Source organism: Macrotis lagotis, chromosome 3, assembly GCF_037893015.1.
Source record: "Macrotis lagotis isolate mMagLag1 chromosome 3, bilby.v1.9.chrom.fasta, whole genome shotgun sequence".
Taxonomy (NCBI): Eukaryota; Metazoa; Chordata; class Mammalia; order Peramelemorphia; family Peramelidae; genus Macrotis; species Macrotis lagotis.
The window spans coordinates 59,648,171-59,673,359 of NC_133660.1; the positions used below are offsets into that span (position 1 = coordinate 59,648,171).

Consider the following 25,189-nt stretch of genomic DNA (forward strand, 5'->3'; position numbering starts at 1 on the left):
ATCTGGCTCTAGAGTTTCCAGAATTATTTAATATAATTTCACATACTACTCAATTGGCTTTCTGTTTCCTGAACTTAAAGCATTACTTCTCCTATTTCCAGGGCTCCATTGAAGATGCATGACCAAGCAAAGAACAAACTCAGTCCTTCCCAGTTTCTTTTATATACTGCTTTAAGATCTGCCAAGCATTTTATATCTATGATCTGATTTTGACCTTTATAACTACCCATTGAGGCTGATGTTATTTCTATCATTTTCATTTTACTGAAGAAACCAAAGCAAGGAAGGATCTAAGGAGGAAGAACTGGAGGCATAGTCGTTCCAAGTTCAAGATCAGTGATCTGCTCACTAATATCTGTCTGCCCAAGCTTCCTTCAGGCTCAATGCAGGAACCTTCCTGATCCCTTAATTTGCACTCTTTTTTTTCTCAAATTTCCTTATATTTAATTATAAGTGAACATGCTATGTGCTTCCCCCCCCCCGCAAGCTTTTCCATTTTCATCTTTGTTTTGACCAAGTCTGGCCCAACGCCTTGGTATATGAGGTTAAGAGACTAAAATTTCATTTTCTGCCAGATCATTTCTACTGGAAAATATTCCAATTCTAAGAAACAAGTAGGTTTTCCCAACTTGGTTTATTTAGGATATAAGCTTTTATACCTGGTACATTGGAGGAAGTCAATGATTATTATTTAATAGAAGGTTAAAAAAGCATAGTCATATATGTCAGTTTATAAAAGTGACCTTACTTGGGCAGCACTGATAATCTAATTCTTTTCTTTTTTCTCTTTGTTTCTGCAAGGCAATGGGGTTAAGAGACTTGCCCATGGTCACATAGCTAGAGAGTCTGAGGCTGGATTAAACTAAGCTCCTCCTGACTTCAGGGCTGGTGTTCTATTCACAGTGTCACCTAGCTGCCCCCTGAAACATACTCTTACATCATTTTATAATACTATTTTTAATAATTTTTACAGTATTATTTCACGCTTACCAGGGAATCCCTCAAAAGTAATTCTGTCTCCAGGAACAGATCCACTGGGAGGATCCAGGATTTCCACTTTCTCTGATGAACTGGCACACATCAACATTGCCTGAGACACCACTCCTCTCATTTTTGCAGGCTTCAGATTACAAAGCAAAATCACCATCCGATTCTGAATCTGCAGGAATAATAAATCAAATAACCAAAGGTGAGCTAAATTTTATTTGCGTATTGAACATATTGTAATAAAAATAGAATATATTGGTTCTGAGTGTCTATCAATAATACTATCTATACTATCTATATAAGTATAAACAGAGAAAGTGTTAAAGTTAAAGGTATATATGCCACTAACAATCAGTACCTATAAAAATAAGCTTCAATGTCCTTAAACCTCTAAATCACTTTTTTTGTTTTGCTTTTTCCAAGGCAATGGGGTTTATAGTAACTTGCCCAAGGTCACACAGCTAGTTAACTGTTATTGTTATTATTATTATTAAATGCGAATTTGAACTCAGGTCCTCTTGACTTCATGGCTGGTGCTCTGAATCATTCTTCTAAGAAACAATGTATTTGACTTTTATCAGCTTACCAGATTCTGTGAAGCACAAGGAAGTATGAACTTCTAAGTTCCATCCATTTATTTATCAACAATTTCTACTTTTCATGGAGTCTTGTAAAAGCTTTTTTTTAATTCTATTTGCACCCTTTGATTATACTGGGGACACCTCTGAGGGTCTTCTGAAATTTGTCAGAACTCTTTATCAGAAAGGAGGGCTGCTATTTGCTTTTTAGAAGAAAAGGTAGCTATAAGTCCTGTCAGGGATAATGATATATTTTTGGAGGAAGGAAATAAGAATTGGATTATCTATTTTTGAATTGTATAATTTTCCCCTTAAACTTGCTTCACCCCCTCCCCCCCACCGAAGGTAATGGGGTTAAGTGCCTTGCCCAAGGCCACACAGCTAGGTAATTATTAAGTGTCTGAGGCCGGATTTGAACTCAGACACTCCTGACTCCAGGGCTAGTGTTGTATCCACTGCGCCACCTAGCTGCCCCAAGGAACTGGATTATCCAAAGATAACAGACTGTAAACTGAATCACTAGAGGACGAATAGAAAGCAAAAGAAAAAAAAATCCAATAAAAGTAAATTAGGAAGAGGATTTCTTATATGTGTGTGTCTGTAATATATGGACTATTGATTACAATCATTTTCAGATGAAGAACTTAATGATGAAGGAAATTATGGAATTTGTCCAGGTTACCCAGTTAATAAATATCTGAAGTTTGGGAACCTAGTTTCCTGACTCCAAATGTAATACAATAATCTATCTTATACGCCATGCTGTCTCTCACTTATACTATTCAAAATGAATAGGATATAATCTAAAAAAGAAATGAAAATATTGTAGTTTGCTAGACATATTGCAATATGAAAAATCCTTGAAATGAAGTAATCCAAACTTGGAATTTTCCTGTTCATATTAAATCAATATTGAACCAATGTTTAAACATAAATATGAATGCTATAGATTTCTAATTATAAACAGCTGCCAGACTATCTTCAAACACTAGTACTGGGTCATAGAAGAAAATAATACAATTATTTTGAAAAAAAAAAAAACTCAACTCAGGTAAATAATCAATTCTAAGTTCCTCATTAAGAGTTTCAATTCATAATTAAATTTTCCAAAATATTTGCATTCCCTAATTGACATAAAAACAGGGAAGTATTGTTGGGGATAATTTTAGTGCATCTGTTCAAAAGTAACTCTAAATAGAGTGTAGCTCTACAGTCATATAAAGAAAATTAAGCTTATATCCTGATAAATTTAAAAAAGAACTTAGGCTTCTTTTAAAATCAGGTGTTTTGAGGATTTTTTCTGGTTCTGGAAAATTTCACATTAGTACCTATATTTACAGTATTTATAAATAGCATTCAAATTGCTAGAGTGAAAATAGAAAGCTATAGCTTCCAAGGGATATGTTTCTCCTTTTAGAAGCTCACCTGTGAAGCTCACATTCCTAGAATGTGTAATTTTTATTCCTGTAACAACAGAGCCAATAGTACAAAAGAGGTTTTTTTTTTCTTGTGAGGAGCACTAAGAGAGGGTAGTCCAAGGTTCAAAACTAACAATGGATCCATTTTTACTTTTATTCTGCAAGTTTTCTACCCTTATTTGGGAATCTTTTTTAGGGTTTTTAATAGTTTCTCCCTCTTTTTTTCAGATAAATTTGACACTAGTTATATTCCACAAATCAAACATTACTTAAAAATTAGCAGTTTTCTTGTGGACATGAATTATTTGAAAAGAAATTGTTGTTAAATACACCATCTGGGGCTGAATGAAACACAATTCCAAAGTAAACTACCTGGTCAAGGGGAATATGCTTCACCAGACCACTGACAACTGTTCTGGGCACATTTTCTCCAATGTCCACCTCTTCAACATACAGAGAGTCTGCATCAGGATGTTTTTTGGCATTCATGATACAACCAACACGAATATCCAGGGCAGAGACATCTACTGGTTTGGAGTCAGGGGCTGCAACTGCTGGCTGCTTTTGCTTCTTTTCCTTCTTCTCTCCTGTCAAGTGTTGAGGAAGCAAGACCATAACAGAATTCATTTACATATTCAATGCAGATACTACCTCTGAGACATATACTATGACCCCTCCATGCCAGTCTGATGTGAGCTTCCACAGAGTGTCTCATCACCCTAGGGTCTCCTACACTGAAAGTGTGAGATACCAGGAGATACAACACAATATTAATGAGCAGAATGGGTACCTGCATCATGATTCCTTTTAATATATTTGGTCTCATTTAAAAAATATATGGTTAACATTAGAAGAATTTTGGCTTAAAGTGACCTCAGAGCCCATCTAATTCAATGCACTCAATTTACAGATGAGGAAACTAAGGTCCAGTGAAGTGAAATGACTTGCCAAGGTAATATTTTCAGAAACAGGACTTGGAACTCAGATCTTCTGATTCCAGAGCCAGAATTCTTTCCATTGCCCCAATGCTGTCCCTTATTTGCAAGTCTTGCTATTGTTAGACCCAGAACTATGTGAAGTAATACCTAAAAGCATTTTAAGAAAGTCTGGGGGTGGCTAGGTGGTGCAGTGGATAGAACACTGGCCCTGGAGTCAGGAGTACCTGAGTTCAAATCTGGACTCAGACACTTAATTACCTAGCTGTGTGGCCTTGGGCAAGCCACTTAACCCCATTGTCTTGCAAAAACCTAGGAAAAAAAAAGTCCTGAGATTTCAAGGAATATGCCAGTCAGATTCTAACATGTTTTGGTGACTGAACAAAAATTTATCTCACCTGCCAATAGGACAATCTTCTACATCTTTCACCCTGGGCAGAAACTTTCAGGGCAAGGGAGGGTGTTTATTGACTATTGATAGCAGAGTTCAGTTGCATGGCAGATGGTTAGACCCACTGAAGATCTTAGTGGGCCTGGCACAGTATATGTCAGGACCTAGAAGTCCTCTTATATTTTCCACACATTGTACTTGTGACTGTCCTGCACATCCAGACCAAAATGGTATGAGTGGCTCTCATCACTACCATTGAGACTCAGGGTAATAGCAGTAGAGACTCTAGATTTCCTCATGAAGGTTTGTAGAGGTCAGCCTCCAGCCAAGAGGAGGCAAGAGGCAAAGAGACATTGGCAAGACAGTTATCTTATGGGAGACACTCCATTGTCCTGAAAGCTTCAGCCCAGGATGGGAAAGGAGGAAGGCAGCTGATGGAAAAGGAAGCATGGCCTGGAAAGGTTTGAGGCCTCTATAAAGAAAGATTCTGGGCAGAATCTAGTGAGAGGGGAGATGACTGAGTATCAAATCTTAAGTGTCTGAGGCCGAATTTGAACTCAGGTACTCCTGACTCCAAGGCCATTGATCTATCCAATGCACATCTAGCCACCCCAAATCTTAGGACTTTCAATCAAGGTGAAGAGCTGCTCCTGGGGGAGGCAGGGTGTGCGTGAAGTTGAAAACAAACAGGAAGTGATGAAAAAATGAACATGCAGAATATATGAAATATGTGCTTTCTCTATAGAAGATGAATGTCTTGAGAGCAGGGATTATCTCCTTTTCCATCTGGACCCCCAGAGCTAAATACAAAATTAAGCAGTTTACAAAGGTTTTTTCCCCCCATTCATCTATTATCAATTAATAAACACTGCCTACTACACAGACAAGGCATTGTGCTAAGTGTTAGGGATACAAAGATAAACATGAAACATTTTCTGCTCTCAATGAAATTTAATGTACAAAATTTTGAGAAGACCTTGAAAGAGGTCTACCCTCTTGAGCTACCTCAAAGATAATAAGGATTCTGAGAGGCAGAGATGATGGGGAGGGTGTACAGCATTCCACGAATGGGAGAATGTTTATATGAATGCAGAAGATGTAACAGCAAAAGCTAGTAAAGAACAATTTGGTTGGGCCATGGAGTGAATGAAACAGATTAAACTAAACAAACTTGGAAAAGAAGGATATAATAAAATAGTAGAAGTTTTTAGAAACTAGACTAAGAAGTTTGTATTTTGTGGCTGAGACAATAATGAATCTCTGTCATTATCTGAAAAGGCTGAATTGCATGAACATACTTGTGTAGCTTAAAAAAATTATTTTGGCATTAGTTTGGAAGGTAGATTTGAGAATGGAGAAATCAACTAGTAGGCTATTCCAAGAACCAAAGAGATGGTGAGGGCCTGAACTTAAGTAGAGCAATGTAAAGTCAAGATATGCACACCAATCCTATTTTCAAGTCTTATTTTAAATATTTTATATTTAAGTAACTTGTATTGATTCTCGTTAACATTAGCTAAAAGGAATCTTACCTTCTGACTTGAATTTTAAATAAAAAGGATGTTGGGCAAGCCACTTTAACCCCATTGCCTTGCAAAAACTAAAAAAAAAGTATGTGAATACATATATGTATGTATTATTTTGGGTTCAGAAAGTTACTTAATCTATGTTCAACTCTACAATGATGAAGATTTATGTAACCTAGAGTGTTTTTTTTTTTAATAAGGCAATGGGGTTAGGTGGCTTGCCCCAGGCCACACAGCTAGGTAATTATTAAGTATCTGAGGCTGGATTTGAACTCAGGTACTCCTAACTCCAGGGCTGGTGCTCTATCTACTGCGCCACCTACTAGCCCCATAACTTAAGAGTCTTAAAAAGCTGTCTAGGGCACTGAAAGATTAAGTGATTTACTTGTCCATGATTATATAAGCTATTATATAAGAGAAAAAGAGGTCAAGGTTTCAAATGTTCTGTTTCTAAGTTCAATCCTCTTATCTCCTATTTAGTTCTGCTCTCTCTAATCTCCCAAAGAAACAGCTGATTAAAATGAAAAACAAACTCCTAGTCCCATAGATTAAAGCAGTTTAAAAAAAAAAACAAAATAAAGTGAATAATGGGCTTATTTCATATTTCAATTTAGGAAATGGGAGTCAGAAGGCCATTCTCTGCAAGAGATTGCTTCAAGCAAAACAAGACAAGTACTTGAATATAAAAAGGGGTAAGAGGAGTAGAATTATACTTATTGTTCTAAGGAAAATAAGAGATACTAGCTGACTTATTAGAGCAACAGATAAGACAAACATTCATACTCAATGTAATAGAATTTTTTTTTATAACACTAAATGCTAACTGGATGCATTCATTAAAAAAGGTGACAAGGGATATGCAAAGGCAATTTACAATTGAGGAAATCAAAGTGATGCATATTCATATGAAAAATTGCACTAAATCATTATTATTAGAGAAATGCAAATTAAAGTATCTCTGAGGTACCACTTCACACCTCTCAGACTGGCCAATATGACCAGAAAGGACAATGATCAATGTTGGAAGGGATGTGGGAAATCTGTGACGCTAATACATTGTTGGTAGAGCCCTGAACTCATCCAACCTTTTTGGTGAGCAATGTGGAATTATGCCTAAAGGGCAAAAAAATATGCATACCCTTTGATCCAGCAATACCACTACTGGGTCTATACCCTGAAGAGAACATGAAAAAGGGTAAAAAAAAAAAATAACTTGTACAAAAATATTCATAACAGCCCTGTTTGTGTTGGCAAAGTATTGGAAATCAAGTAAATGTCCTTCAGTTGGGGAATGGCTTAACAAACTGTGGTATATGTATGTCATGGAACACCATTGTTCTATTAGAAACCAGGAGGGATGGGAATTCAGGAAAGCCTGGAAGGATTTGCATGAAATGAGGCTGAGTGAGATGAGCAGAACCAGAAGAACACTGTACAACCTAACAGCAACATGGGGATGATGATAAACCTTGATGGACTTGCTCTTCCTTCAGTACAACAATCAGGGAAAATTTGGGACTGTCTGCAATGGAGAATACCATCTGTATCCAGAGAAAGAATTGTGGAGTTTGAACAAAGACCAAAGACTGTTAGCTACAAATTAGGGAGGGGGAAATCCCAATTATCTTATTATCTAATTTTGCTATCTCTTATACTTTACTTTTTTCCCTTAAGGATATGATTTCTCTCATCACATTCAATTTAGATCAATGTATACCATGGAAACGATGTAATGACTGACAAATTGCTTTCTGTGGTGGGGGGGAGAAAGTAAGATTAGTGGGAAAATTTTAAAACTCAAAATAAAAACTTTTTTTTTGATAAAATCTTTCTTAAAAAAAAAAACAACAAAGAAAGAAAAGAAACCAGGAGGGATGGGAATTCAGAGAAGCCTGGAAGGATTTGCATGAACTGATGCTGAGTGAGATGAGCAGAAGCAGAAAAACATTGCATCCCCTAATATGATGATCAACCTTGATGGACTTACTCATTCCATCAATGCGACAATCAGGGGTGTAATTTTGGGGAATCTGCAATGGAGAATACCATCTGAATCCAAAGAAAGAATTGTGGAGTTTGAACAAAGACCAAAGACTATCAACTTCAAGTAATTTTGCTATCTCTTATATTTTATTTTTTCCCCTTACAGATATGATATCTCTTTCTAAAAGTTCAACTTAGATCAATGTATAGCATGGAAACAATGGAAAGACTAACAGACTGCCTTCTGAGGAGGGGTGGGGGGAGGGAAGCGAGATTAGGGGAAAAACAAAATTGAAAAATAAACTTTTTTTAAAAAAGGAAAATAATCTTTGATTTAAAAATGAGAAGTTCCCAATTGATTTACTGGAATAAAATTCAGTAGCTATTAATCAACATTTTATGCATTGTAGATGTTTATTTTTTCTATCTTAACAATGTGGATCTCACAATAATTGGATGGATATACATGCAATATGCTTTATGTTTGTGTGTGTGTGTGTGAACAATATACGCAATACAAGTAATAGTTCAAAGGATCTCAAAATTATCCTTAAAATCCCCCCAAATTCCTTTTTTAGGCAACTGATTGTAACAATTCCTGATATAGTAGGTGAAAAAAACATATATATTTGGAACTGCTGAGTAAATAAAAAAATGGGATACCTTAAAGTGTATTGTTAAATTTAAATTTTTAATGCCACGGTTATAGCTGTAAGATTTTAAAAACAAATAAAATGGCAAAAATTGCTCACATGAAGACAAGTTATGCACAATATTATAAACCATTAAAAGGAATTCTATAAATAATTTTTTTAAAAATTCCACTTTATGGGGCAGCTAGATGGTACAGTGGATAGAGCACTGGCCCTGGAGTCAGGAGTACCTGAGTTCATATCCAGCCTCAGACACTTAATACTTACCTAGCTGTGTGGTCTTGGGCAAGCCACTTAACCCCAATTGCCTTGCAAAAAAAAAAAAAAATGAAAAAAAATTCCACTTCAAAATGTTAGTAAATAGCCAAAACTCAAAACAGGCTGGACCAAAATACAATACATGACCGTGAACAAATTTATGAAGAGTATTGTAATAAGTCTATAAAAATGGTATCCAAAAGAGCTAAGGACACATTTAAACCAATAAATAAAAAACAGGAAGAAGCTAATCTCAAAGAATATAAATAGTACAAAATCATGACATCTGAAACTTGTTAAAAAAAAACAAACCTCAGTGGTCCTATATTCCAACTAGTAAAAAAATCACTGGAAATGAGGAAGATTAACTTTCAAAATAGCAGTTACACAGTTTTTCTTCTTTGAGTTAAAATTTTTGATAGTTAGTTCTAGCCCTGAGTTCAAGAATTTGAGTTCAAATTTCTCTTCTAAATGATGGGTCTTTCTAATGAAAAGTCTGCTTGTCTTTTGGGCCAAATTTCAAAGGTTCAATCAACTGATCCTGAAATGGCACCACCTCTAGTCTGGTTGTCTTCCACTTCAATGTTCTAAAATGTAGCACCCAGAAATGAAAATACTGTAAAATCAGGTTTGGGGACAGAACATTGGGGGGGGGGGTCCCTAGTTTTTTTCTTATTTGAACATTAGATTGCTCCTAAGACTAAAAATACAAGCATTTTTTTCTTTTTGAATAATATGTCACACAACTCATACTGAGAATGAAGCCTACTAAAACCTTTGTGTCTCTAGTATTTAACAAAGTATAAAGCACAGCTAGCATTTAATAATGCTAAAAATAGTATTATTTTTCTACCTAAACCTCCCCATCTTATTTATTTGAAATTTCAAAATCCAAGTATAAAATTCAATACTTTTAATCTATTAAATTTCATCTCACTGGGTTTTACCATCATTCCACTTTGTGGAGATCTTGATAAACCATAACCTAGTATTCCAATCCAGGACTCTACCCTTTTGCTACTGTGTTATCAGCAGCCCTGCCTCTACTGCAATCAATTGTTATCTTATACTTTTCTCTGTATCCTAGATTCACAGGGTATATGTGAGAAGCATGGAGGCCTACTGGATGAGCTGATTCACATAAGGAAGACCAGAGTTCATATATAAAGTGCTTTGTAAACCTTAAAGAGGCAAAGTTCCATTTCTGAATCGTACTGGTTCTGGGACTCTGGGCAAGTTTCTCTGGGCAATGGTATAGGTAATTTTTTCATGCAAAAATGGGTTTCCCTCTATCAGTGAAATCACAGATCCAGTCCCTATGTCCATGTGTTAGAAACCTATAACTAACAATTAATAATGGCTATTTCCTCGCATAGGGTATAAATTTCTTGAGGGATGTTTTCATTTTTGCCATCTTATCCATGATGTCGAGGACACTCATTTGTTTACTAACCAATATCTAGAAATCCCAAAGAATATAGAATTCCAAAAATATAATGTGGCTCAGACAGGCGAATAAATGGCTAGAATCATTGATTAGCATGAATTCCTTCTAAAAAAATACAATTTAGGGTGGCTAGATGGCATAGTGGATAGAGCACCGGCCCTGGAATCTCAGGAATACCTGAGTTCAAATCAGGTCTCAGACACTTAATAATTAACTAGCTGTGTGGCTTTGGGCAAGCTACTTCACACTATCTGCCTTGCAAAAACCTTAAAAAAAATACAATTTAGCACCAGTTACAAAAACTGCTAGCAACTCTTTTCAAAGATACTGAATTATTTATACTGGGAATGAGCAGGAAAGGTAATGTAATTTCTAGAATGAATTCCACCAGATTATTTTCATTTAGTAAACAATTATCCACTAATTTCAAAAAACAGTGCAGCTGTATTTTTAATGCTATTTCTGTTATGTCCATTATTCATTTCCCCTGAATTAATCACATAGGCAAAACTGAGATCTGTATGTTAAACTATTAGGTAATTCACTTTGGGTATTTTAGTTTTAACTTCAGGAAAATCCTTTTATTTTTATATCCCCTCCCCTACCAAGTATGTGAATAGGAGTAAGGTCTAAATCTGTCTCAATGTCAACTTCTGTATCCAAAAACCTGAGGTAATAATACTTGCATAATTTATTACCTAACTAGTAGTGGATACAAATGTGAGGAGTTTTCTGGGGAGTGATAATTAATTAGGTGACCACAGGAGAAAAGTGAGATCTTCAAGCAAGGCCAAACCAATATCATAGGTCCAAGAGCCTTACATGTTTTCTATACCTGAGCCTTTTGCGCCCTTGTCTTATCACCTATTATATTTTTACAAATTTCAACCCTGGTTGACCTGCAGGACTTATAATTGGAGAACTGATTAGGTTTATCACAAATTTAGGTTATTTTTTAATCAAAAATTTATTTTTATTTTATTAACATTTAATTTTTTTATGAGCAAAGAGTTGTCAAAAAGGGGATATAAAAATAAAGGTTCAGTTCAAATATCATCTCCTACCCAAGTCCTCTCCTTACCCTCCCAGTTGTTAAAGTTCCTCCCCACCCTCTGAAATTACTTTGAACATATTTTATATTGGTGTATTTTTGTTCATATTACTTCTACTCATTAGGATATGAGTTCTTTAAAGACATAGCATTACAGATGATCACTGTCTTTTTGGAATCATGTACTTCACAGGTACTTTTGAAAGCATAGGGTAAATGAAACCAAAATGATATGAATCATGATTTTATTAGATAAATCAGACAAACTTCCTTTTTCAAAGGCATACTGAAGCCCAATAAGCGATTTCTCCTGGGAAACAGGTGCTAAAAATTAACCTAAGGGTATAAAGAACTGTTTGTTGGATGTACGTTTTGGTTAAGGAGAGTAGAAATTGTCACCTTGGAAATTTGTAAAGAAGAGAAAGTACAAGGCAGAGGAGGAAAGAGAGGATAGATGGGAAATGTTCTACTTTTCTTGAATAATGTTCTACAACTAGGTACAATGATCCAGGTAGCATTCTTACTGAAGAAATTCAGAGAATAGTCAGAAAAAGAGTAACAAGAAGTAAAGACTGATGTTCAAGAAAATCACTATAAGCATCAGGAACTGATTTCAGTTGACAAAATAAGTCAAGTAATGGCTTATAGGTATCATCTGTACCTACAAATGATTTATTTTATATTTTTTAAATAAAAAGACATTTATATGTACATTCTCAACACAGGCATGTACTGGGATCCAAGTATCAATGCTCTGGTTCCAACTGCAGCAGAGAAAATTTTACTATTATTTTGTCATATCAGAACCTCAATGTTTTTCAATATTAAAAGGAAAGTTCAGAAGTAGTGTTTCTGTGAAAATGAAGATCACTTAAAATTGTGTACAAAGGAGAGACATATCCAACCATGTGACTACCTTTGTGTAATAAAATTGTGTGAAGCAAAAAAATGATCACAGTGCCAAGTATAAAATATAACTACATTTTTCAGTCTCTAAAAAAAGTTATTTTTTTTTACTTTTTAAAATTAAACTATGCTTGAATCTATTTGAGAGGTTAAACAAGTTTCAAATGTGAAAATACCTTTTTTTTCCACATTGTCCTTTTTGTTTTCTTCTTCTCCTCCCTTGGTTCCAGAAGGAAAGACTGGAGCAGTTACTGATTGTATTACATTTTCAGAAGGAATGGATGTAGAATTATCTTCAACTGGTGGACCAGCTGGAATTGGTATTTGTTTCACTAAAACAGGAGATTGAAAGAGAAAATGTTCAAACAAAATGAGAACTAGTAGTAATGACAGCTAGCATTTCTAGAGCATTTACAATGAACAAAAAGTCTTAGGTTTAGCACTTTACAATTATTTTCTCATTTGTTTCTCAACACAAGGAGATGACATTATCATTCTAATTTTACAGCAGAGAAACTTAGGTAAATGGTGACTTGTCCAAACTCATACAGTAAGTAGGGGTTTGAGGGCACATTTAAGCTCAGGTCTTCTCTTCCAGCCTCAGCATTCTATCCATGTACCATTTAGCTGCCTAACAGAGTACATAGCAAAATAACAAGATACATTTAAAGTTGTAGTAATTTTTTTTATGGAAAGAAGATATTTATTCAGGACTACCTAATCACTACTTTCTAAGGATAGAGGAAATAAGTGGATATACCATTTCATGTGCATATAAATTTTCTGTGTTGACAAGATTTCAGACTAATTAAAATGTTAAAATATGATTCATATGTCCAATTATTATATAGGGGGAAACACCTTTAAAACTAATAGATTAGTACTTAAGTAGATTAAAGCTAATAATTGTTCACTGAGAGTTATAATTTTTAGGATAATGTCTGCACAATTATTCTACAGTTTGGATAACATTTTCATTTTCTATAACTGGATATTGATCCATGAGGAATAGCAAGTGAAAATAATACTTCAAAGAATTCTGCTTTTTAAATAGATTAAAGGAAATTACATACATCTAAAATTAAAACAAAAATAAAACCCAAATAGCAGAAACCAGGAATCAGGCAACTATATTTTCTAAACCAAAAATTGAACATGTGATTGGTCAAATAACATTCCTTTAGCCTGTATTTGTCTGTATTTCTCCCCAACCCCAAATCAAGATTGTATCATAAATTCTGAGATGTACAGCTGTTTTCATGGCAAGACATTTCTAAAAGTATAAAAAAAGCTTATCATATTATAGAATTTCAATTTATTTTTCTATAAAACCCAACCCCTCCCCCTTAGTCTATTTTACAGTAATATTCAACAAAAAAACAAATTGGGGCTGCAATATATATATATATATATATATACACACACACACACACACACACACACACACACACACACACACACACATATATACGAATATGAAATTATGGATTATTTTGAAAGTATCTTAGCATGGTTAAAAAAATTTCTGTATTTGAGTCAGCAGATAAGGGTTCAAATATTAAGTTAGAAATTTAATTTCCTGGGTGTGATTTTTGCAAGTTTTAGTTTACTCATCCTGTTCTGAAACAGATGAATAGACCTTTAAATCCTATAGTTATGGACTATTATTATTTTAAGTACTAAAAGTATGCTTAGTTTTGAGACTTCAAATATAGCAGTGGAATATTTTTTCTCTCCTCCATGTGGTTACATGTATTAAGGATATTTTTGAGGTTTTTCCTAGAGGATGCATATCCTTGTTTGTGTCATTAAAGACTGCTCAAAATCACTAAAAAGTAAGGTCATTATAAGGGTCCTCTGACCAACACTGTTTTGTAATAACAATCAGTATAAAAGTACTAGATAGGTAATTATATGACAAAGTAAATGTCATCAAGTATAAATTTGAGCTTTGCCAAAGGACAACAGCAAAGTATTTGTTGATAGAGATAGGAAAAGAAAAGAAAAGACAATTATGCTTAGTATATTATCTATGAATTTAAAAAAAGCTAGTTTTATAGATAATAAATGGAAGACTATTTTACTGTGGACAGAACAAGAAAATTATTATATTTTATTCATTACTTAGATTACTCAATAATTCTGACTATGAGCTTGAAACTCTGGCCTAGAAAATATATTTAAATAGCCACTAGATGGCAAATTCAAAGTCTAGGTAGGCTATTTCATAAGAATTGACTAGAGAAGAAAATAGGATATCAAATGCTTCTATTTTAACAAATATCATACATTTCTATTAAGACCACTCTATTTTCAATCTCTTGAAGACATGTTAATACAAAAATTTTTGTTGCAAGAAAAAGGACTTAATTTGTAACCCTTTGAAGTTATTTTTTTTCTTCATTATTTCTGTATAATTTAAGTGGCTGTTTTGAGGTCAAATTTGACTATTTGGGGAAAGTTAAATAAACTACAGTTTCCAATCCTAAATATTGATCAAGTTATTTAGAAGCAAGAGTATTTATAAATTATTATTTTCTGGTAAAAGAAACTTCCTTTATGAGATGAAGAATGACTGATATTAACCAAATCCCCACTAAAAGACCTGATTACATTTATGTAATTTAGGAGATACTAGATGACCCATGGATTTGGAAGGACTGAACAAAGGAAAAGTGCTGAGACGTGGTTATAGCCAGTCATATTCAGTGGTTTGTTCTGTGATGATAATTCGATGTTATAAATACCAAAGTTCTCAAATGCTGAGGGGGTTACTGATTCGGATAAAGATTGGCTATTTATTGGAGTAACCCCTTCCAGGATGTAAAGAATTGGTCAGTCTTTCCAAGTTCATGAGAAATATGTAAAGCCAAATGCTTTTTAAGTTTTTATTTTTTTATTACTTAAAATGAAACCTCTTTTGAGGATTTTTGTTTTTTTACAATTTAGATCCACAATCTCTGCCATATGTTTAAGGCCTTCAACAATGCTGTTAAAATAATCAATTTCCTTGATTTTGATGTTTCCTTCTCTAAAAGCAGGCCTAAGTATTTTTTTTTTTTTGCTTCTTTTACAAGGAAATGGGATTAAGTAACTTGTCCAGGATCACAGTTAGGTAATTATTAGGTGTCTGAAGTCAAATTTGAACTCAGATCCTCTTGATTCCAGGACTGGTGGTCTATTCACTACACCACAAAAGTACTTTTAAAATAAACATATAACAAACTTCAAAATATTCTCAGGGAATTGAGTTCACAGCACCTCCAGGAATATTAGGCAAGAAATAATAACAATTCTTACCACTAAACTGTATCATTAAGGTTTCCAAAACACTCACTATCATAATAGCCTTATGATAATGAAGAAGACCACAGCATCAGGGAGCACATGAAGTAGAATTGAATGAGGGGGTACTGTGCCAAGTCATCACCTCACTTTCTCCTCCAGAACCATCTGGGTCCAATGGTTAGATATGAGTCAGGACAGTTGGAGATGGCCCTCGATCGGAAGCAATCTGGGGTAAATGATTTGCACAAGATCATATAGCTAGGAAGAGTCAAGTGTCTGAGGTCAAATTTGAACTTCTGTCCTCCTGACTCCAAGGCCAGTGCTCTATTCACTGTACAATCTAGCTGTGTTAACAGCCTTGTGAGGTAGGATGTGGAAGAATTATTTCTTTAATTTTAAAAGACAAGGAATCTGAAACTTTCAATGAATCATATAACAAGTAAATGTGAAGCAGGAAACAAAGTCAAGCTTACCAATTCTAAGGTTCAAAGCTCTGTGACTATGCTATTCAACTTCCCAGTATGGGAAATGTAGGAAAGGATAACTAAGATGGTGTCAGAGGAAACGATTATACTTTTTTAGTCATTCAATTTAATAAGTATATTAACCAAGACATTTCTATGTGGTAAATACAGTCAACTACTTGGGTAATATTACATATTTAAATATAATTTATACCATTTTTTCTATAATACTGTATTTAGTAATTGTATAAAACCAGAGAGAATTTATTTTACTTCCTACCTGTTAATTTATTCTAAGAGGATCTGAGGATATCAGTTTATGGCAGAGAAAAATTCTGCAATGCTTGCTATGAATACTTTTAAACTGAAATCCAAATTACCAATACAATGTGCAAAAAATTTCAAATATTAAATTTTTTAAAATCCAACCAATTTAGAAAAACAAAAAATATAAAAATGGGTTTACAATTCTTTGGACCTGGAAAACAGCTCTATTTTGTTCCAGTTCATATTCATAAACAAGTATAACAAGTATGACATGTATTTTTATGACCCACAACAGTGTATTCATTTCTGTACAGTATAATAAAAGGCTTTCAAATTCATCAGATTTGCCTACAGCATGGGAATTAATAATTTTGTAGAAGGTTTTTAAGGCAAATTCTTTTCATATCTTTTATTTCAGTTATTTTAAATTCCTTGGAGATAATAAACTTCAAAGATAAATGTAATTCTGGAAACAGAAAAGCCAGGAGTCTAGAATAAACTCCATGACTTGGAACACTACTGTTCTATTAGAAACCAGGAGGGATGGGAATTCAGGGAAGCCTGAAGGGATTTGCATGAACTGATGCTGAGTGAGATGAGCAGAACCAGAAAAACATTGTATACCCTAACAGCAACATGGGGGTGATGATCAACCTTGATGGACTCACTCCTTCCATCAGTGCAGCAATCAGGGACAATTTGGGGCTGTCTGCAATGGAGAATACCATCTGTATCCCAAGAAAGAACTGTGGAGTTTGAACAAAGACCAAGGACTATTACCTTTAATTTAGGGGAAAAAACTTGATATCTTATTGTCTGATCTTGCTATCTCTTATACTTTATGTTTCTTCCTGATCTGATTTCTCATCACATTCAATTTGGATCAATGAATACCATGGAAACAATGTAAAGACTGGCAAATTGCCTTCGGGGGGGGGGGGGGAGAGTAAGATTAGGGGGATAATTGTAAAACTCAAAATAAATAAAATCTTTAAAATAAAAAAAAAAGGCTAGGTTGTTTGAGTATAAGCTCTAGATTTAAGGGAAGCAGCATAGCATTTAGGGTTATGACAGAAGGGATAATGGACTTGAAGTTGTAAGAAACATGGATTCAAAGATGGCTTTTGATGCTTACATGTATAAACTTTTACAATTCACTGACCTCTTATTCTCAAGTTTCCTCACTATAAAATGGAGACAATAAAACTTACAGTATTTAATTAAACTTCACAACTTAGGGCAGGACACAGCTCTCCAGACTCAGTTTCTTTTTAAGTAAAAAACAGAATAAATTAAACAATTAAATCTTGTTCACAATTTCACACTCCATGAGTAAACTGAAATAAAGGAGGTGTAATACAAAAGCATCAGACAAGCAGCAACGGGTAGAAATTCATACTCCTTAAGTTCCTTCTATGCTATAAACCTATGAAAAAAAACTTTGATATTCAAAATAGCACATTTTGAGGTTCTTAAAGTACCTTTAACTGCAACTTAATATAACTTCCTTATAATTTGTGCAAAACAGAAAAGTAATCAATCCCCTCAAGGAATGAAATGGGGTCAAAATTGAAACTACTATTCAGTCTGGGGCTGAATACTCTTGAAAGAATATTTCTTTTGATCATGTTTTTTTTTATCTTTTACTACTGTATATTAACTAAATTAATGGAACAATTTAAATTAAAAATTTGCTCTTTTTATACTATTTAAACAAAGAGAAAGCCTGAAAATTAAACATTTGAGTATTTATCTGTGGCAAAGGGGAAAAAATTTAACAGGCAACATTTAAAACTGAAATCTTATATCTGGATCCCAAAACTAACATTAAGTATCTAATGATGCTTAAATGTAAATAATTCATTTGGACCTGTTTTGAATCTGTCCTGAGGAAATGCCTAATGTTATTCTAGTCATATCAGAAACATTTTCAGTTTATTTGGAATGACAATTCCACCTTGAAATTTCTATTATAATTTGATTAAAATTATAAGTATTAGAAATAATAAAATTAAATTCTTTTTTTAAGGTTTTTTTTTTTTGCAAGGCAATAGGGTTAAGTGGCTTGCCCAAGGCCACACAGCTAGGTAATTGTTAAGTGTCTGAGGCAGGATTTGAACTCAGGTACTCCTGACTCCAGGGCTGGTGCTCTATCCACTGCGCCACATAGCCGCCCCATAAAATTAAATTCTAAGAATTAAACAACATGGTAAACGTGAAATGGGAACAGAAGGAGGCTGGTCAAAAATTTTCATTTTTCTACTTTAATCACCTCCATTGCAAATTTCTGCCTGGATGAGCTCCTGTTTAAGTCCTTCAATTTCTTTCTTCAGTTTAGCATTTTCAACACGAAGTTTCTTCTCTTCTCTGAGAGTTGCCTGTAAAACTAAAATTGATAAATTCAGTCAGGTTCATGCGAATTTTTAAAAATTTCATTTTGTTAAACAATTTAAGAAATAATACACCTAAAGGAAACAGAATAAAACCTGAATAAATGACTGACCTATAGCTTTCTACTAACATTGCTTAAAAAAATTAAATGACTGATAAAAAAATTATGTTAAAGATATAGTAGAAAAAATATTTTATTTATAAGTCATTACCCTGACTTCTCTAAATTGGCTGAAATAGAAATCATAATTACTCATTTTCCCCTTTGTTGCTACCAGAAGGCAACAGAGCAGCACCATATTTTCCTAGGAGTAGAAAAAGGGAGAGAACACAAAAAACTATTTAAGAGAAGCAGGTATTAAATGGACATTACATTTAAAAAATTAAATGACATAATACTTTCAACATGAAGCCTAATACGGAAACAACAACTTTTCCTTGGCTAGCACCTTAACTGGGGGAGTTGTTATTACACCAAGGGAACCAAATTTGTATTTCCTAAGACACTCCTTTCGTTTGTAAATCGCATAACACTAAGTTATTGTTAAAGATATTTCCCAATTAGGTATCAATGACTTTTAAAGAAATATATTTTTCCCAATAATATGAAAAATAATTTTTTAGTGTTCACTTAAAAAAATGTTTGGATCTTCCAAATTCTCTTCCTCTCTCTCCTAATCCTTCCCTGTTTTGGAAAGTTATCTAATATAATTTATAGAAGTATAGTCATGCAAAATATATTTCCATATTAGTTATATTATAAAAGAAAACAGATCAAAAATTAATTTTTTTAAAAAAGAGAAAAAGAAAGTTAAAAAATATTATCTTTCTATCTGCAGTCAGATTCCATCTGTCTTTCTCTGGAGGAAGATGGCATTTTTATCAAAAGTCCTTAGGAGTTATCCTGCTCAGAGTATCAAAATTTTTCAGTTGATCATTATATATTATTATCTTGTATACTCTTCACTTGAATAGTGTACTTGGTTCTGCTATGCTAACTTCACTTAGCATCAATTCAAATAAATCTTTCTAGATTTATTTGAAAGCATTCCCCTTGTCATTTCTTAAAGCACAACCATATATCACAAGGGCATCTCTTCAATTTCCAATTCTTTGCCACCACAAAAAAGAGCTGTTATAAATATTTTATTAGGGGAAGGGAGGAGCTAGATGGCACAGCAGATAGAGTATTAGGCTTGAAGTCATAAAACTTAAATGAGTTTAAATCTGCCCTGTACAAATCCCTTAACCTTTTTTTCTCAAGTTTTCTCATCTGTAAAATGATTTGGAGAAGGAAATAGCAAAGCATAGAAGTATTTTTGCCAAGAAAATCCCAAATGGAGTCAGATACGACAGAAATGATTGAGCAACAACTATTTTTCTTAAGTTCTTTAACTTTTTTTAAAAATTTCTTTGGGATTCAGATCTGCTGAGTCAAAGAGTATGTACATAGTTTTATATCAGACATTTGGATACAATTTCACATTGTTTTCCAGAATGTTTGGATCAGTTCACAATGTCATCAAAAGTAATTTACTGTCTCAACTTTTTCCACCTCTCCTCCAACAATTATTTTCATTTTCTGTCACATTAGCCAACCTGGTAGGTGTGAGGGAGTACTTCAGAGTTGTTTTAATGTGCATTTCTCTAATCAATAGTGATTTAGAACATTTGTTCTTATGACCAGATAGACTTGATTTCTCCATCTGAAAACTGCCTACTTATATAAGTTGATTATTTATTAATTGGGAAATGACTTATAATTTTATAAATATATATTTTATACATATTAATATCCTCTAAATATTTGAGAAATGAGGCCTTTATGGGAGAAACTTGCTGTAAAAATTATTTCAGTTATGATTTCTGTGTATTTCCCTCCATTCTATCCCCCCCCCCCCCATTTATCTTTCTCTCTTCTTTGACTCTAATTCCTATCCAAATTTATTTGCTTGTGACCACTGCCTCCTCCATTCTTCTCTACTTTCCTGTAGGGGATTTTTATCCCCAACTGAGTTTGCCATTCCTGAGACAATTTTGATGAAAGTATAGTTTAAGTGTTACCCATCAACCTTCATCTTCCTCTCCATTGAAAAAAAAACTCTTGTGAAATAATTTATCCCATTCTGCCTCTATCTTTTCTGTTTCCTGGTAAATATCTCCTTTCATCCTTTTATTTTTTTGGAAAATATTTAATCACAGTCAACTCACATCCAGGTCACCCTTTGACAATGTATATTCCTTTTAACTGCTATAATGAGAAAGCTCTTATGGGTTAAATTATTTTCCCCTGAATCTATCTTCCAGGTTAATTGCTTTTCTTTTTTTTCTAACTTATTTTCTAACTACATTCAAAGAGTTTTCAACATCCATCCTTTTGAAAGCTTGAGTCTCTAGTCAATAATGAATTGAAGGTTTTCATATGATTATACATAGTTTTAATTGACTCAGCTCTTTATATATTTTAGAAATGAGTCCTTTATCAGAAATACTAGCTGTGAAAATTACAATCTTTCTGCATTCCTTCTAATGTTGGTTTCACTAGTTTTATTTGTGCAAATCCTTTTTAATTTAATGTAGTTGAAATTATTCAAGTTATCTATCGCTTCTTTGGTTACAAACTTCTCTCCATTCAATAGATCTAATAGACATTCTTTTCCTTGCTCTCCTAATTGCAGGATTATGATTTTTAATCCACTCTTCAATCTGCTTCCATATATAGGAGAGTTCATCCCATTCACATTCAGTTATAATTATGATGTCTTTATTTCTATCCATCTCTTCTCCATGTTTGTAATTTTCTCTCTCCTATCCCCTCAATATTTTATTTACTGCTGCCTCCCTGAATCTGCACTCCCTTTTAATCAATCCTCTTCCCTTTTTTCCCTTTCTCTTTTTAATGTTTTTTTCCCTCCCTTCCTTTTATAACTCCATTCTCCCTCCCCCCCCTCCCCCAAGCTTTCCTGTGGGGGAGGATAAATTTCTAAATCCAATTGGGAATGTGAGTCATTCTCTCTTTCATCCAAATCTGTTGAGAGTAAGGTTTACTCAGTGCTCATATCCTCCCTTCTTTCCTTCTACTATATTAGGTTCTTTGTGCCTCTTCATGTGGTGCTTTTATCCTCTTATGCCTTGCCTTACTCTCTTAACATAATCTCCCTTCCCCCCCATGTTCTAATTGTTTTATAGCTGTCTTGCACTAACGCCTTCTTTCAAAGTAGATTCCTTTCTTCTGTCTTGATGGAAGTACATTTCTCAAGCCATAAGCATCCTTACATCATAATCACTTTATTCCTGAAAAAAAGGGTGCTCTTTTCAAGTACAATCCTTCCAACTGTTCCAACAGAATCACAACCCTTAAGAGTCAGAAGTTTGATCACATCACAGTCAATTTCTAGCTGCCTATCCCCCACCCCACCCCACTGGAGACTTTTGACTGTCTTAAGAGAAATACAATTCTTAGAAGTTCCAAATATTGTCTTCTCATATAGGAATGTAGAAAATGTAGTCTTACTAAGATTTTTCCCCCCTTTTCCATTTACCTTCTTACGTATCTCTTGAGTCTTGTATTTGAAATTCAAATTTTCTATTCATTTTTTTAAATTAAGTTTGAATTTCATTGAAAATACATCTTTCCCCTGCAAGAATTTGCTGAATTTAGTAGGGCAGATGATTCTTGGTTATAATCCAAGCTCCTTCGCCTTTAGGAACATCATATCCCAGGTCCAATAGTCTTTTAATGCTGAAGCTGACAAGTCCTTTGTAATCCTGACTGTGGCTCCCTGTATTTAAATTGCTTCTTTTTGGCTCTTTAAAGTACTTTCTCCTTTAGTTGAGAATTCCAAAATTTGACTTCAAAATTCCTTGGGAGATTTTATTTTGGGGTTCTCTTTCTAGGGTGATCGATAGATTCTTTCAAGGGTTATTTTATCTTCTGCTAGGATAAAATCAGTTCCTACAAGATATTGTTTTGTTTCTTTGTCTGATCATGACTTTTAGGTAGACCAATAATTAATAAATTATCTTACCTGGACCTGTTTTATAGATCACTCTCACCCCAGTAAGAAAAAAGTTTTTCTACCGACTTTCTAAGCAGTCTTGGGTTGGGTTCTTTTGTGGGTTTTGCAGTTCTAGAATTTGTTTTGGGACATTATTTTGAGGGTGTCTGGAGAGGAATTTGGGAGAGCTCAGGTAATTCCCTGCCTCTATCCTGACATTTTGACTCCACCACACCAATGACTTAATTTATGGTGCTTCAAGGTTTTTGTTACTAATACTTGTTTAGGAGTCTGACTGTATCTCCATACCACACTGCCACTCCCAAAAAGTAAAGAGAGCCCTATGATCTCTAAGGGGAAGAAAAATCAACACTTATGAAATCATACACGCTTTTAAAACACAATGACAGAATTTTAGAGTGAGTTGGGAGTCTTTGGTACACTCCTGTTCTCAATCTCAGATTTTTAAAAATGATGTGATACTCATTAACATTAAAAAGCAATACAGTTACTTTGTTCTTTTAGGGTTGTTTTTTTTTTTTTTTTTTTTTAGCTAGGGCCAGAAAGCTAGGGGTTACTAGATGCCACAGTACCACAGTGGATAAAGTGTTGGGTCTGGAGTGAGGTAGACTCAAATTCCTGGGATCAAATCTGCAAATGGGGTTAAGTGGCTTGCCCAAGGCCACACAGCTAGGTAATTATTAAGTGTCTGAGACAGGATTTGAACCCAGGTACTCCTGACTCCAGGGCTAGTGCTTTATCCACTGCACCACCTAGCCCGCCCCCCAAGTAAATCATTTAATCCTATTCATCTTAGTTAAATGAGCAGCAGAAGGAAATGGCAAAACACTCTGGTATCTTTGCCAAGAAAACCCCCAATGGGGTCATGAGATGTCAAACATGGACAGAAAAATGGTTGACAAAAAAAAAGACAAAGAAAATTATATTGAGAGAACACAGGAGCACCATTAATTAAATCATGTTATCATTAAAGAATTATTTATAGATTAACAGTTTAATGGATAACAATGTTAATCTTTTCAGATGAGAACTTCAGATGGGGGAAGGAATTCAAATATATAATTTTTAAAATTACTTAAAAAGGCTTTAAGTGGTGTGTGCGTATGTGTGTGTATGTTAGCATAGGTTTGGGAAAACCTTCCAGAGAAGAAACTGAAGTCAAACTATGTAAAAATAGAAAAAAATTCACATGACACAAAGCACTTCAACAAAAATAATAGAATTTGTAAATATTCCATGAATGTATAAACCTTAGTAAAATTTTTGGGTTGTGGTAGAAAAAGAACCTTAAACTGCCATTTAATCTGAAAGGAAACATGCAGTGTCACACATCAACAACATTATGAGAGGAACAACCTTGATGGCAGCAGCTCCTATCAGCAGTCCAGAGAGCTAGGACTACTGTATCTGTCTGGCTATGGATTATATCATCTCCATCCAGAGGAAGAAAAACAAAACAACAAAACATACACAAAAAGCAACCCTTCTGAATCTAATGAACACTTTATGAAAATTATCTCTTCTGTATCTCTTTCTTGTAATCCTAACTCCTCATACAGAAAATTACTAATTTCTAAACATGTTTATCAAAATATACATGTAAATGTTAAACTGACTGCTCCCTGCTGAGGGGAGGGTGGAAGGAAATTTTGTAACTTGTAAACATGCATGTTCATATGGATGAAAATAAAATTTTGAAAATTCACCTAAAAGAAACATATAGTGTAGACTGGTCATGGTTGCATGATAAAAAGTGTGAAAGAAAGGACTTGAATGTAGATCTTCCTGACTCCATCATTAGCACTTTATCCACCTTGATACATTGCTTTTTATTAATATGGTATTATTTCTGGACTTAGCACGTGAAGAATACTGTCAATGAGGAAACATTCTTTACTTAAAGCAGATAAATACTATTTAATAATAAATCAAAACATTTTTTCTTTACTTTAAATATCACTTTATGTAGCCATTTCCACATACAATGAAGGACAGATAACTACTCTTGCTCAACCCTACGCCCTATCTCAAAACCTATCCACACTCTTATCATCTGAAAATCAAGCAACTTTAAATCTTGGTACCTTTGAAGGCTAAATATTTTCACGATATACCTAGTAATATTCACTAAGTGTAGTTTCGATTGGTTTTGCAAGCAATACATATCTCTTAGCCATTATTCAGTCTTGAATACCATTACAAAATACAATTAAAATATTTGGGGGAAACTTTTCATGTCATTATGTCATTTTTAAGAAGCTACTTATTCATAATGAGATTTTCCCCCCTTTATCAATATATGGATTTTACTACAGAATTTTGATTCTGAACACCTCTAAGCAAATTTGTATTTCCTTACTTGCTTTCTCCTTTAGTAGGGCAACTTGTTGCTTAAGGTATTCAATAACTTGATCAGCCTCTGCACCCTTTTGTTCCAGTCTATTCAGAATTGCTTTATTGGCTGCCATCTTTATCCAGGAATGGAAAAAAATCCTGAAGGAAAAAGAAGAACAGATAAATTTGATTAGTTTAATATAATTTCTGAAATCAGGCGTGGAGAAACAACTATTAAAGTCTCACAGAACATGCAACAATAAGTGATCAAAAAATAGAAAAGTCCTTCTCCT

At 34.0% G+C, this 25,189-nt stretch overlaps 1 protein-coding gene across 3 annotated transcripts in view; it reads right to left on the minus strand.

Annotated features, from left to right (window-relative positions):
* Window positions 1–25,189, minus strand: part of AIMP1 (aminoacyl tRNA synthetase complex interacting multifunctional protein 1) — a 52,735-nt gene that overhangs the window by 14,440 nt on the left and 13,106 nt on the right. For all 3 annotated transcript variants that reach the window (XM_074228745.1, XM_074228746.1, XM_074228747.1), the window contains 5 exons: window positions 24,922–25,055; window positions 18,425–18,538; window positions 12,310–12,465; window positions 3,356–3,570; window positions 991–1,159 (listed from right to left, as the gene is read on the minus strand). In XM_074228745.1, coding sequence (XP_074084846.1) covers window positions 991–1,159; window positions 3,356–3,570; window positions 12,310–12,465; window positions 18,425–18,538; window positions 24,922–25,055 — 788 coding nt within the window. The remainder of the gene's footprint in view (window positions 1–990; window positions 1,160–3,355; window positions 3,571–12,309; window positions 12,466–18,424; window positions 18,539–24,921; window positions 25,056–25,189) is intronic.